Below are 14,920 nucleotides of genomic sequence, written 5' to 3'. Positions count from 1 at the left end.
GGTTTTTCTGGATTCTTGTCTGCTTTCTTAAAGAAAGTGACCGAGGAAGTTTGGACAGATGTTCTCCTCTTTTGCTTGTATATTTCTCTGTAGCAGCTGTACATGTTAGATATGCCCCTATTCACTGATGCACTGTGTTTAATGTTGAGGTCATGTCCTCAAACAGGGACATGGCAGCTTTCAAATATTGAAATGCCTCAGCTAGAGGTGGATTGATACATTGATCTGATATCAGATTGGTACTGATATAAAGAAAATTGTCTATATGGGATATCAGCCCGATGGGGCCGATAATTTTGCCAATACTACAATACAGAAAAGAGCCAGCAGTGTGGAGAGCTGCCTCCAGCTGGTAAGTTGGAAGGGGAGGGGGAGGGAAGGAGTGTGGGGGGTCAGATCCACTCCCTCCCACAGTGAGGGAGGCGGCAGGGGCACAGGCAGATGCTGCCCAGCCGGTGTGCAGGGGGGTTACAGGACCGAGCTGTGGTTCCTGGGGTGGGGGCAGCTTTCACCACTGCTTGCACCCCAGAAGGGCATGTGCACCCAGATCAGTATGGGGCAGGGAGGGTGGCAGCTGCAGGGTGGAGCCATAGCCGGTGCTGTGCGGCCCTTCTCTCTGGGGGCTGGGCTCAGAGCGGGCTCTGGGAGGAGGCTGCTGTCACCCCAGATTTCACCACAGCTCCGCTCTGAGCTCTATGCCACTGCTTGCCATACAGCTCAGCTGTGGTTTTTCCTGGCACTTGGGTGGAGGTGGGGAATATAGTTGGGGCTGTGCCTGATGGTGTGGGGCTGGGAGTGGACTTGCAGCAAAATTTGGAGTGGCTGCAGCCTCCTCCCAGTGCTGCTGGAGCCTGCTGCAAGCCCAACCCTGGCAAGAAAAGCCCTACGCAGTGCCAGCTCTGGCTCCACCCCACAGCTGCAGCCCATCACATGGCATGCAGATCTAGTGGCACCCCTGTCTTCCCGGGGTGCAAGCTGCGGTGGGAGGTGCCCCCACCCCACAAGCTGCATCTCCATTCCGCTCCCCCCCCGCCCCGCCACCCTGGCTCGGCAGTATCTGCCCCTGCCCCCTCCCTCACTGCGGAGGCCGTTGATATCCCCTGTACCATGCCCCTTCACTCTGCCCTCCCCTTCCTCCACATTGGACTTACCACCTGATGACAGCTGTATCAGATATTGGATCAGTATCGGCTGATATGCCTCCTTAAATATTGGCTATCGGTATTGGCTCCCAAAATCTCTATTGGTTCACCCCTAACATCAGCCAAAACTTTTGTTGTCAAGACTTTATGGGAAGGAGTCTCTTCAACAGTGGGTGCATCTTCTTCCTCTGCCACTTTTTGCTGTTCCAGTTCAATGAGGTCCTCATTAGTTAATTCTCCAGAATGTGATGCCAGCAACTCATCAATATCCTCTGGGGCAATGTCTAAGTTGAGTTTTTTGCCCATTTTAACAATATTTTTGGTCAACTCTTTAATAGTGTCTGTAAAGCCTTGGGAATCAGACACAAACTCAGGACACAATTTTCTCCAAACACCATTCACATTTGATTGTTTGACTTCATTTCATGCCTTGCCAATGTTCTTAACTGCATGGTAAATGCTGAAGCCCTTCCAGAATTCCCTCAGAGTTGGCCCACCTTCCTTCTCAGTTGCCCTGATGGCCTGGGCAAATGTGCAACTAAGGTAGTAGACCTTGAAGAATACAATTACCCCTTGGTCCTTGGGTTGCAACAATAAGGTGGTGTTGGGGGAGCAGAAACACCACTTTGATGTCAGGATGCATGTCATCAAGGATGGTTGGATGACCAGGAGCATTGTCAAGGATTAACAAAGCTTTAAATGCAAAATTGTTTTTGCTGCAATAAACCCTGACACTTGGCACAAAATGATGATTAAATCAATCCTCAAAAATGTTATTGTTGACCCAAACCTTAGGATTGGATTTCCATGTCACTGGAAGAAATGCCTTGGAATATTATTTTCTCTTATTATATGACTATTGTGACCTACATAGTATCACTTCTGAACAGAACAAATTGCTCTTGATTGCCAAACACCACTTGTCAATCAAGTAGTTAATTATATAAGTATATACACATTAGGTTTAATGACTTCATGTTTTTATGCAAATAAAATGCTTTACTTGGATCTGAGGGCATTCTGGACAAAGTTAAGAGTTCCTGCAGTATTTAGTTCATTGTCTTAAATTGTGTCCACTAGATGGCTCTGTGTATATATAGTTACAGGTTAAACTTTTAAATACGGCTTTTAGTTTGGAAGGCACAGCAATAAATCAGAATCAGGCAGAGAACAGCAATTCTGTCAGGTGAGGATGAAAGAATTGGGAGCCAGGAAACCCTGAGACATTCCAGCTTAATAAGGAGTCTTGGCACTTTGAAGCTGGGGCTTCTAGACTCTACGTAAACTCGCCTACACAACCCTCTTGCCTGCAGAAGGGTCCCAAGTTTGAGGTGGCTCCTTAGCAGTCCTCCTAAAAGAGCACTGAAGAGTCTAGTGGATGGCACTAGCAAGCCAAATTCCATCAGATCTTTATCAAAATAGACCTATTTCTACTAGTTTTCTTTTGCAATAAGCAGATTTTGATTAAAAAATAAAAAAAGCTTCACTGGACTTTTCTGACTAGCTCCACACTGAAGCTTACCTCCTGAACTGTCTAAATATTTGATATTGTTTTAGTCCCATAATTATTTCCATTGATGGGGGCACCTGAAACATTTATAGAATGTTTTGATAATGCAGTTACTTAAAAAGGATACTCTTCAAGACCCTAGTAGCTGCTTTTTCTATTTAAAAGGTTTCAAAAAAATTCTCTGTTCTGGTTATCTCTAAAACTGGAAGGGATTTTTTAAGTCCATATATTGTATTCAGACAGGGATAGCACCCCAAATAAATATGGTTATGTGAATAAATTCTGCTGTGTAATGGCCTGTTATAAATTAGGCAATATCGATGACAGCAACAAGTGTTGCACACAGTTAATTGCTCATAGATTAATCATATCCATTTCTACTCAATGGAAGCCAAGTTCCCCTTTTCCTTTGTTTGAAAGGTGACATTTCTAAAATCTGCTGACCAGACATTGAGAGAGAGGGGACATACCCCATCTCTGTGTTTATCTTCTTGCAAAAGACTTATTTCCAGTTTTAGAAAACTAGTTTTGATTCATCTCCTCTGTGGGTGAGAAAGAAAGGAACATGTTACACATAAGACCCCCAAAATGCCATAGGTATCAGGCTTCCCTTAGCCACATCATCTCAGGAAGAAGTGTAGACATGATTTATTCTATCTTGTGCCTTTTAATATCTGCAATACATACCCTGGACAGAATACTGTTTACTTTATAGTAACATGCACCTCTTAACATTGTAGCTAAACTATATACAGTAAAATCCCTGTTATCTGGCGTGAGTAGGGAATTCTGGGAGCTGGTTATGTAAAAATTCCCGTTATCTGAGGCACATAATGTGGAGGGAGTGGGAGAGGTGAGGGAGTGGTGGTGACCGCACGCAGATATGGGGGAAGTGGGGGACTGGCAGCAGTTGCACACAAGCGGTGGCAGCATAGGGTGGTGGGTAGTGGTGGTGGCCGCCATGTGTGAGCTTTCCCTGCCCCTTCTCCCCCACCCCCCCTCCCCTGGGTGCACAGCTGGCTGGCCAGAAATTCTGGGTAATTTCATAGATTTCATAGACATTAGGGCTGGAAGAGACCTTGGAAGATCATCGAATCCAGCCCCCCACCCAAAGGGCAGGAAGTCAGCTGGGGTCATAGGATCCCAGCAAGATAAGCATCCAATTTACTCTTGAAGGTGTTCAATGTAGGTGCTTGAACCACCTCCGCTGGCAGGCTGTTCCAGACCTTGGGGTCTTGGACAGTAAAGAAATTCTTCCTTATGTCCAGCCTGAAACAGTCTTGTAGTAGTTTATGACCATTCAATCTCGTCATCCCTTGGGGCACCCTGGTGAACAAACATTCCCCCAGACACTGGTGGTCACCCCTGATAAACTTATAGGTGGCCATCACTGCTGAGCCTGCACTTTTCCAGGCTAAAGAGCCCCATGGCTCTCAGCCTGTCATCGTAAGGTCTGCTTTCCTGACCTCTGATTATGCGTGTGGCTCTTCTCTGGACTCTCTCAAGCTTCTCCACATCCTTTTTGAATTGTGGAGCCCAAAACTGGACGCAGTACTCCAGCTGCGGCCTCACCAAGGCCGAGTACAAGGGGAGAATGACGTCCCAGGATTTGCTTGAGAAGCACCTATGGATGCAAGCCAGCGTTTTGCCTGCTTTACTAGCCGCAGCATCGCATTGCAGGCTCATGTTCATCTTGTGGTCAATGGTGACCCCCAAGTCTCTTTCTTCCATAGTGCTAGCCAGCATAGCACTGCTGAGCCTATAAGGATGCTGCAGGTTTTTCTTCCCAAGGTGGAGAACCCTGCATTTTTAGGTGTTAAACACCATCAGGTTCTCATCTGCCCATTTGCTGAGACTGTCCAGGTCAGCCTGGATCACTCGCCTGTCTTCTGGTGTGGATGCTTTGCCCCAAAGTTTGGTGTCATTGGCGAACTTGGCCAGTCGGCTTCTGACTCCAATGTCCACATCATTAATGAAGATGTTGAATAGTTTATTTCAGCTTGTAGAATGTCAGATAACAGGGATTTTACTGTATACTTCTCTCTTTCTCACACACACACGTTTGACCTTGCCTACAAGGCTTCTTAGCTCAAGCATGACTGTTACTATATTCCCTTTTTCCCCACCACCTCTCCACTAATTTACTTTGGCAGTTTTGCTTCCTACTATAATAACTTACCACACTCCTCCTCTTCCTCTTCATTTTCTATAAAGGAAATTTCCATTTGAAATAGAGAGGAGCCCATGGGAAGGTTTTCTTTGGTGCACAATTCCCCCAGTGTTGGGGATTCAGTAGTTGTCCAACCACTTTGTCTGGGACACATCAGTAAAATAAATTTCAGAGCCTTGCTGCCATTCAGCTTGCCCACGAGAACCTACCTCATGATACAAAACTTATAAGCCTCCAGAATAGGGGCACAAAAACCCCTTCAGTAAATGTTCAGTAAAGTGACATTATGATTTCTTTTTTGTCCAGGGGGCTTTAGGAAGGGGCCTTAGCATCAAATTCTTCTTTTCTTGAATCTAATATTTTGTTCTACTTTTCCTGTTCTGGGAGTCAGTGACTTTTGAAGCTACTTCCTGCGGAGGTCTTCAGAGATGTAGACACATGCAGTTTGTCAATTCATGTAGTCTACTTGCTTAGTGACTCGCTTACTGGGAGAAAAAATTCAGGACACAATGGATTTTACCAGTCTCTTGAGTTGGAATTATTCTCAATTCAATTTATTATTAAGGATTCTGGCTAAAAGCCTTGCTCCTAGGAAGTATTCTATGGCACTTACAAGTCTGATTAGCATAGTTGTCTTAATACAGTGTTATAGGAAAATTAGCTTGTCAGATACTGTCTGCCAATTTGATACCAATTTTTCATGTCTAGTTTCTGAGAATGTGTGGAGATCCCCAAGGCTCAGCCCCAGAATTTGGAATGGTCAGTCACTTTCCCTTTGCTGAACTGGCATTTCATGCTCAGACTGAAGTTCAGTCAGTGTTAGGCTTAGAGATAAGATCCATAAACCTTGATCCACTCAATCTGGACCTCTGCCAAGAGAAGTTGACAGTATTTTATTTTTTGGGGAACTATCCAGGCAAGGGGATTAAATCCCTTTGAGCTAACCAGAAAATAAAGATTCGGGAGATGCACAGTTCTCTAACTTGTGTTGAATTCTGTTGGCTGCATTTATTTCTTCTGGGACTGGCCTCTATTTTTATACCTGTCATCACATGTATTAAAAAGGGGCCACATAAATCATTAAACATCTGAATTCTTGTTTAGATTGCCGGTATTCTCTGGAAGAAGAGTAATTTCATTACTCAATATACAGAGCTAAAAAAAATAACACCACAGATAATCTTTAATTTTACAGCCCCTCTATGTCTCATTCAAATTTTGAAATGATTAATTAAGTGGATCCAAAATGTAGCAGGATACAGCTTCTTCTGTGTGGGGCACAATATATGCTGAATGCCATATGCTAAGTGACACAGATGATTCATGTCTAGTTTTAGCCCTTCCTGGATACTGGTAAATCAGAGAGGAACTGCAGATGGTCCTCCAACTCCTTGGGCCAGGGGAGATCATTAACTTTGGAGTAAGGAAGACACCTCAAACTGAGAAGGATTCCTCTTGTCCAGAGGGGGTGCTTATTATATTGCCTTCTGGATCCAGATTAGTTGCCAGTCTTAAGATACGTGGAGTTAATGTTAATGCGGTTTTGTTCCTCTGCTGTTGTAAAAACCTTAACCTTAATCTTAACCAAAGCCTGTTCTGTAAGCACATAACCTTGATGTAGGGAAACTATACCTGTTGGTCAAGTAATGGTGGTGTTTGCTGCAGTATTCTTGATAATGGTGGTTATGTGAAATCTATGGATAAATTGTCATTGATTTTTATTTTTTATACAGCTATTGATAGGCAATGTAAACCTTGCAGGTGACCGAACAAACAGAAAGCAAATAGAAGGGTTAACAATGATAATGAATGCAGGAAAGGCAAATATAGCCATTTGCCTTTTACTTCAGAGGGTTTTTATTTATTTATTTTTACTTTTTTATTTCAGGTTATCCTACAGCTTTTAATGTACACTAATTAAAAAAACCCCAAAACAACCCCTCCCCCCAACCCTCCCTACAGTTTCTTTGGCTGTTCTGTTTTTGTACCTTATGCTCATGTTAGCCAGAATTTATCCAATTAGGCTTTGGGAGGTCTTGTAATACAATATTTGAATTATTTTATATAGTTAAAATGTTTTGCTCAAAGGTAGGCTTATTTACCTCTCTGGAAAGCATGCTTGGCAGAGTCATGCCAAAATTATAGCAGGTCAGGACACCTGCTGTATTTACAAACGGCGAGCTGCACACTTGCATGCCTAAGTTCTGCAAAAGGAATGCATTTAGAGTTGCCCTTTGAGGTGAGACTCTTCCGTACATGTTATTTTTTCTCTACAGTCTCTTTGATCTTTGACAGAGATTTCTCTTTTTTCAGAATGGAGGCTGTAGACAAGTGGAAATAAAAGCAAGATATTTCTGATAAGCTTGCTGTGTTTCCACATTTGTTAAATCATATGTTACTCATGTGCCACTTTGTTACAGTTCTTGTAAGAACAGGAGTAATGGTGCTAATACAAATAAACATTCACTGAAGCAAGGGTTGGAACCACTGTGTCCTGTCTCCCAGGGGAGTATTTTAACCACAATGGCAGAGCATCAGCCTTGCTCTCACTCTTGCTCTCTTGCCCCTTTCTGCCTCACTCCCTCCTGGAACAGCTCCAAATAGATGGATTGAGGAAGACATACCTTAGATGTCAAGCATAACTGTGTGCTTGAGATACTCATTTGGGAGACAGGAGATTCAAGCTTATATCTAATTTAGGGCAAGGAACTGAACCAAGATTCCCCCCTTCACAATGATTACCTAACCACTAGACCAGGCCTATCCAACTGGGGGCCTGTGAGCTGCGTGCAGACCCTGAGGGGTTCATTTGCAGGCCCTGGGCTCCCTGTCTAGATGCTGCTGTCGTCATCACTCTTCTGGTGCTGCCACCAGTGTCTCTAGGTTGCCTCTCCTGCCTCCAGCATCTGATTCTTGCTGCCTGCCTCGGGATGGGGTGGGTCTGAGGGAGACCATGGCCAGGGAGCTCAGAGGGACCCCCAGACTCTGTACAGTTTGGTGTGGAGGTGTTGATCTGGCGCAGTGTGGGGGTGTGAGGCCTACAGCTGGGGTGCCCATGGCTTCTGTCCACTGAGAAGTTGGATAGCTCTGTACTAGGTTGGGTCTTTTTGGGTAAAGTTACACACTACACTTATGCCATACTAAAGGTACTTAAAACATGAGCATCCACACATTAAAGCTTGTTAACTCAGGCTAAGTGCACCCCCTGCAAAAAGCATCGCCATCGCTGCCAGCAGTGCCTGTGGGCAGTTGCTGCTTGCCACCCTTCTTTACTGTTGACACTGCCAGCGGCATCCCCAATCACTGTTGGCTGCTGCTGCTGCTGCCTGCGGTGTTTGCAAGTGGTTGCTGACTGCTGGTTGGTACTTGCCAAACCCCCGCTGCCCCACCACTGTGGCCACCTGTGGGAGCTTGACACTCGCCACCACCACTCTTCCAGCACTGACAGTGCTGCCACCACCTGCAGGAGCTCACCATGCCCCCCCAGCCTCCAGGGGCACGCGACATTCATGCCAAGTGCCCTCTGATCATCTCAGTTATGTCACTTTAGGCAAGGCTTAACCCTGGGCCATACTAACTAGCTCATGTTGGGCAACTTTGGTCTGCCCCAGGGAGGTAAAACAAGAAATCTGCAGTCCTCCAGCATCTCAGGATGCACTGCTCCCAGACCACACTTGCCTTCCATCCCCTGATCCAGAGCTGGGATAGACCTCACATGTTCTGGCACTTAGCCACACCCCTACTCACTAGTTCTTCAGTGGTGAGTCAGAGCTGTCTGGGCAAGAAACAGTATTAACCCTCAACATGTGACTGTGGACAGCATTTTCTAACTTTAACACTGTTTAACTATTGACAGATTTAGTATAGTCTAAGTGTGATGTGGAATTAGACAGACTCAATTTAGCTCAGCTGGTTAGGACTCTCAGCTAGGAAGGGAGGAACCGCTCTCTTCTCTAATAAATCTTTGTTAGTTTATGGCAACTGGAGCAGGATGTTTAGGAAGGGCTGAGAAGTCTATCCCCACCCCACTCCCTCCTCCTTCCTCTTGCTTCACACCACCATTGAATATATTAGCTTGGTGGTTAGGCCACTCTTTGGGAGGCAATAGACTTAGGTTAAATTTTCCTCTGGTTCACTTACATCTTGGGGAGTGTTGGTATTCCTGGGCTGCTGGATAAGAAATGGATACTTTCAGTTTCATGACATGAAAAATATAAATCCAGACATGAAAAATATAAATCCAGATGAAGTGATCGAGAATATTTGGGCTGAATTTTCATCTAGGTTTGAAATAATGTAAATGTCCTTTTTTGGGTGAATTTTCTATCCTCCCCCCACTTTTCCCTTAAAAGTCTAAAAAAAAGTCCATCTCCATTAAAATTTGTTGCTGATTGCAATAATTTTACCTGTTCTTCCCTCCTCCTAGAATTTGCAGAAATATTGATGCTGTTCTAAAATTAAAACATTCACTTGTAGAAAACAAAATCCCTTAATGATACTGCTGGATCAAAACTAGCAATATAGCCATCTTGTGAAAAATCAATAAACTTGCTAAAGTTTTCATCCAAAGTTTAGATGAGAAGTTTGTTTTTTTTAAGTGTTTGAGGGAAAAAGATGAAATGGCTTGGGGACTTTTCTTTCCTTTTTTTTAATATAATTTATCAGCAGATGGTTTTCACTTGAAATATTTTTGTCATCTTTACAAGAATGCATATTTGTAACTAGCAAACATATGGGGAGTAGAATGGCTGAGTTAAAAGGAAGATTTTTGCTAAACTACTTTTCTGCTCATAATATTTGTTAGATTCAACCTCTGTCTGGTCACAGTAGTATACTGAGTTTAGAATGCATGTTTCTTTTACTATCTACACATTTGGGTGCCTAATGAATTCTTCTCTTTCTCCTCCTTCTCCTTCATGATCATTATTATTCCTGCTACTATTACTATTGTATCTATGCCACTCTTCCCAGATAGTTTTCAGTGACATCTCTGTAGGAATAAATAACCCCACCCATTCTAAATGGATTACATTTCCCAAAGGAAAAAGTGGGAGGCTGTGGTAGGGATGTGTGAAATAAAGTATTTCAGGAAAGCATTTTGGTGGAGAATAAAGAAGGTTAATTGGTAAGCGGAGAGAAAAAGAGGAGGCTTTCATGTTTCATAATGGATACTAGAACACTTTCTTTGGAAAACGCTAGGTAGGAGGAATGTCCTTCTGTCAGCCATTAGTCTTCCTTCCTACCACCAGTCTGATTCTCTAAGGCTATCGTCTTCCACTGCCTCTATACACAGACCACCAATTCAAACACCCCTTTATTCTGACTGAATGACTTTATTCCTGCACATGATCTTGATAGTGCTACCAAATTTTTGAGATACACTCACTTTCCCCAAGCCAAAACCCTTTCAACTTAGAAATGCTGCCTTTCCCCAGACTTCTGTAGGTATGACTGCACTCTAGTTGGGAGGTATAAATGCAATATGTGTAGAGATACTGGAGTTAGTGTTAAGCCATGACGGCATGGACTGTACACATGTTCCCAGGACCCTGTGTACTTAGTAGCTGAAAAGATTATATTGCCTGTAATTACAGGGGGCTAGTGTCAGTGACCAAGGCATTCCTTCCCTCCTTGTCTTCCTATAGTACTCAGGTTGACTAGATTACAATTTGCTTGGGTGGATCTGCACATTCTGCAGTTAGACCTCTGGCTACAGTATAGATCTTATTTTTTAGGGAGAAATGGGTTCACAGTCCAGCCAACCTGTCTACAGCTGAGAACCAATTCCATAGTTTTGAACCCTCTCCAACTCAGCATTTCCAGGCTCAGAACAACCTGAATATACAAAGATGCTCCAGATTCACCTAGTTAAGACATTCCTCTGCCACATTTGTTGCTGCACCTGGAAAAATATGAACAGAAATGCCTGGGTATATGGCCTTCCTCATCCTCCTTTGCACTAGCTGTGGTTTTTTTGCAACTAAAATTTTGGGACTTGCTTAGTGATCCTATTTCACCATGCAGGTGCCTGGCCAGACTGCAGCCCTAATGAGCATGTTTCATAGCAAATTTTTACGTAAATGTCAAACACTGCAGTTACGAAGCTGCGTGCATGCCATTCGGGTTTGTAAAATGAAATGGGATTTAGTCTGTGCTCTGTTGTTTGATCTGTACTGCAGGGAATGGTGCATTCTTTACTAATATAAGGTAAAATGTAGTGGTATGGGAGCATCAAGTTGCTTTTGCAAATGGGACTCTGGGTCCCAAGTTAGTTAGCCAATTTTAGAACATTTTATCCTGGACCAAAGTCATTGCAAAGATTATGTTGAAGCCCACTGCAGACACAAGTACAAATGGTCTGAGTTAGACAAAAAACTTTTTCATTGACAATAAACTAAATTCCTGCCTCTGTTTTACTGGTCATTTTAAAGCTGGGTGTGTCTACAGAGTACAATTAATGTGCATGAGTAAACTCTGAAGTTTACTATTCTGGAGTTTATTGCGGAGGACTGCAGCACATTCAGCTGAGTCAGAGTAGCCCCAGCTGTCAGGGGGCACTGGAGGGTCAGCCTGCCAGTCCAGGGCTGCTCCCTCTGGCTGAACATGCTGTAGAGGGGCTGGTTAGGGCACAAAAGTGTTTCAGCATGGGGCTAGCTGGCAGGCAGCCCCTGCACTGAAGCACCCTTGTGCCCCAGCCAGCCAGGGCAGCATCTCTACATGTGCTGGTGCAGAGTTTTTTACTTCTTGGCAGGATAGTAGTTGTATTTACAAGTACTATTCTGCTGTGGAGTAAATTATTTTATTCCAGCATAATAGGAGCACATGTTTAGATGCACAACGCTTACTGTGCAGCTAATTACTGAGCAGTAAACATCTTGTGTAGATGCACCCTCTGTAGTTCTTATAAACCACCACTTCCAAAAAAAAAAAAGAAAAAAAGAAAGAAATTTCCAGGGAAAGCCTGATGTCACAGTGATTGCTGTTATTTACTCTTTTACCCTTGTTTTCTGAATCACTGTTTGATGCTCCTACTTTAATTTGCTTACATATCTAATGGTATTTCCTCTCTCTTTTTTTTTTTTTTTACTACTGTACGTGATTTCTAAACAGTTTTGAAATTCTTTTCTGTAGCATCTGTCCTCACTTTGATATTATTTCACTAGTAGCTACTTCTAGACAGATCATCCTTTCATGTTTGTTTAGAAACTGTTGGAATTTAGAGCATGTACATCTTTTTCCATTCTACGTTTGGTTTAGAACTGTTGGTAGCCAAGCTGTATGAGTTTTTAAAAAAAAATCTGTTTTAAGTTTTATTTTCAAAATAAAACAAATACTGTATATCAAGAATGGTATAGATGTGAAATATTGAGTTTCAGACAGTAACAAGAAGAAAGTGCTAGTTATAGATTTCCCTCAAGTGAGACTACATTTCCACAAATTCTTTCTAATGCATTTGTGCTATTCACTTGAGTAGACTTCTGTCTTCTCTAAAATCTCCATTTCCTGGAGTGATTCTTTAATACCCAAATGCAATGATCTGGTGGCTATATAAATCGCCTTAATGTGCATTAGGCGGATGTGCCCAAAGTTTAGGTGCTTGTAAAAGGCACATGTAGACATGCCCATACTGATAAAAGTACTTCCTGTGATTTTCCTTGAATTGCCTTGATTTTCCTTGCTAGAGACATTTTAGGTACTAAAGGACTATGACCTTTCTAAACCTATACTGAGTTGATAGTTGGTTGATTACTTGAGGTTATTTGGGTTGATGGCTTCAGACTGAGATCTCTTGAAGTCTGCTGCTAGACTACACCTCCCGTAAGGAACTTGATGTTTTACAGCTTCATCTTTCTATAAGGGGAGACTAGTGCATTATAGAAAATGGAGTCTGGCAGGGAATTCTGACCCATACAGAAGAGGGGAGTCAGAGTAGCAGACTAAAATACCCAGGAGGCACCACCACTTCTTTCTGGAGCAGAAATCTTGAAATTTCTCAGGAAAATGTTGAAGATCTTTTTTTTTTTTCATTTTTTGGTGAAAATGCCCATGGACTGGAAAATCTTTGGATCATTTCTACCTCTTTTCAAAAGGCTTTGTATTGCATTAATATCATGCAATTCATATACTACAAGATCCATATTCTTTTAAACTTGGACAATTTTAACTCTTTGGAAAACTATTTTTCTCTCATTATAGAGTTAGATGCTGCAAAAGCGTAAGCCAGAATGTAAACCTAACTCTCTTGTTTGTTACAGCTCTCCCTCTAAGTTTTGGAATTGCATATGGCAGATGATAGCAGAGCTCTTGTAAGTATATTTCAAATTTTGGGAATGACAATCATGGGATAGGGCAGTGTCACTCCTTCTAATGTACTTGTGGAATCCAAAAGACTAAAGAAAATGTTGGTTTTAAAAATGTTTATTGTTTGGGCCAGCTAATGAGATTGTTACAAGCTGATCTAGTTCTGCTTTCTGAAAAAACAAAGGTCTATTGTGATGGGATTCAACTATGAATCCTATTCTGAATCTAATTCTTCTGTGTCTTGTGCATCTGGGAAGTGATTGATTATTTTTTCTAGCACAGGGTTTTCCAAGTAGATTCTGTCTGACACCATCTTGGGGTAGTTATCCAGCTGTCTATCCCTGAAATCAATGCCTCAAAACTTTTTGAACCCCCAGTTGCTTTGTGATTGGTCTAGAGCCCACCTAGAAGTAGGTCCTTGTGGCACTAGTTGGGCACTTCATGGGCAAACAAGGGAACAAAGCAAGAAACAATGACTTGGCAAAGGAATGTCTTAATCATGCACCCATACTACTCTAAGGAAGCGCAAGAGAGTCACAGATTTATAGAAAACAACAAACTGATTTATACTCAATCACCTTGGCCTACTTGTTTGCTTCTGGTGGTGAACTGTCCTGCTTTGCTTTTAGAAAACATTATTAAAATCCAGGCTCAGGGCATGTCTACACATGCAGTTAATTCAAAACAATAAATGCTGGTGTTTATTGCACCAGAGTTTATTGCTGCTGAGCACGCCATGCTCCCAGGACTGGAGTATGTTGGGCTAGGTTGGAGCAGCACTGGCTGGCAGACAGTCTGTGGGGGGTCAGCTTGCCAGCCCAGGGCTCCTCTGACCTGACTCAATGTGTTGCAGGAGAGGCTGGCTGGGGCATAAGAGTGCTCCCATGCAGGGCTAGCTGGCAGGCAGCCCCCACACTGAAGCACCCTTGTGCCCCAGCCAGTTGCATCAGCATCTACATGGATGGCGTTGAGAAGTAACAAACTTCACAGTAGGATAGTACTTGTATTGACAAGTATTAAGCTACTGTGGAGTTTATTAGTTTACTCCAGCCTAATAACACTGCATATATACATGCAAGATGTTTACTGTGGGGCTAATTAGTCTACTCCACAGTAAATGTTTCACATAGACATGCCCTCTGACACCTTTTTATTTGCTCCTGAATTTCTCCTGTGCAATTTCTAGGGTCCAGCTTTACTCAGCTACTGAACAAAACAGTCTGTTTCCTCTGGTTGTAAACCCTTTGATTGTTGTAGACTCATTCAGTTCTGATGGCATGGCCCTTGATTGCTCTCTCAGTGCTTTCCAGATGTAGTCTGTCCTCAGATGTTAATTTCTTGTTACAAAATGAATACTTACAGCCCATGCCAAAACTTATGCTTGGAGGAAAGGTAGAAAATACAGCACAAGGTTTACAAAAAAAAACAAAAAAAAAATGGAATTAATTAGTTGACTCAAAATATCACCTCCCTATTAAGTTCTTGCCTATTGCTTAGGGCAAATAGAGAGAATGTGAATGCTAGACTGAACTTTGTAGTTTCATCAGATTGAAGTTGCAGTTTGCTTTGGATAGTAAGCTAGACAGTAAGCTACCTTTCGGTGTGAATGTCTTCCAGTGGGGCACAGGTCTACTATTGCCAATGGTGAGCATTTGAAACTCGGTAGTGAACCACAAACCACAACCAAAAAAAAATCATTATTGACAATTCAGGGTAAAAACTTGAGTCAATCCCCCAAAATCATAAGTGGCTTAAAAAATATGACATGGAAAAACAAGCCCAACCACAACTGCAAGC

General features: G+C 42.8%; 1 protein-coding gene across 1 annotated transcript in view; it reads left to right on the top strand.

Annotated features, from left to right (window-relative positions):
• IPCEF1 (interaction protein for cytohesin exchange factors 1) overlaps positions 1–14,920 on the top strand; it is a 99,241-nt gene that overhangs the window by 23,695 nt on the left and 60,626 nt on the right. Inside the window, exon 2 of the mRNA XM_090041610.1 lies at positions 13,078–13,128. Within this exon, the coding sequence (XP_089897736.1) occupies positions 13,105–13,128 (24 nt within the window). The 5' untranslated portion in view covers positions 13,078–13,104. The remainder of the gene's footprint in view (positions 1–13,077; positions 13,129–14,920) is intronic.

Source organism: Crocodylus siamensis, chromosome 1 (assembly GCF_052110815.1).
Source record: "Crocodylus siamensis isolate JL-2025a chromosome 1, ASM5211081v1, whole genome shotgun sequence".
NCBI classification, from domain to species: domain Eukaryota; kingdom Metazoa; phylum Chordata; order Crocodylia; family Crocodylidae; genus Crocodylus; species Crocodylus siamensis.
Note: the sequence above shows the minus strand (reverse complement) of the source record. Positions and strands in the feature narration are given on the sequence as shown.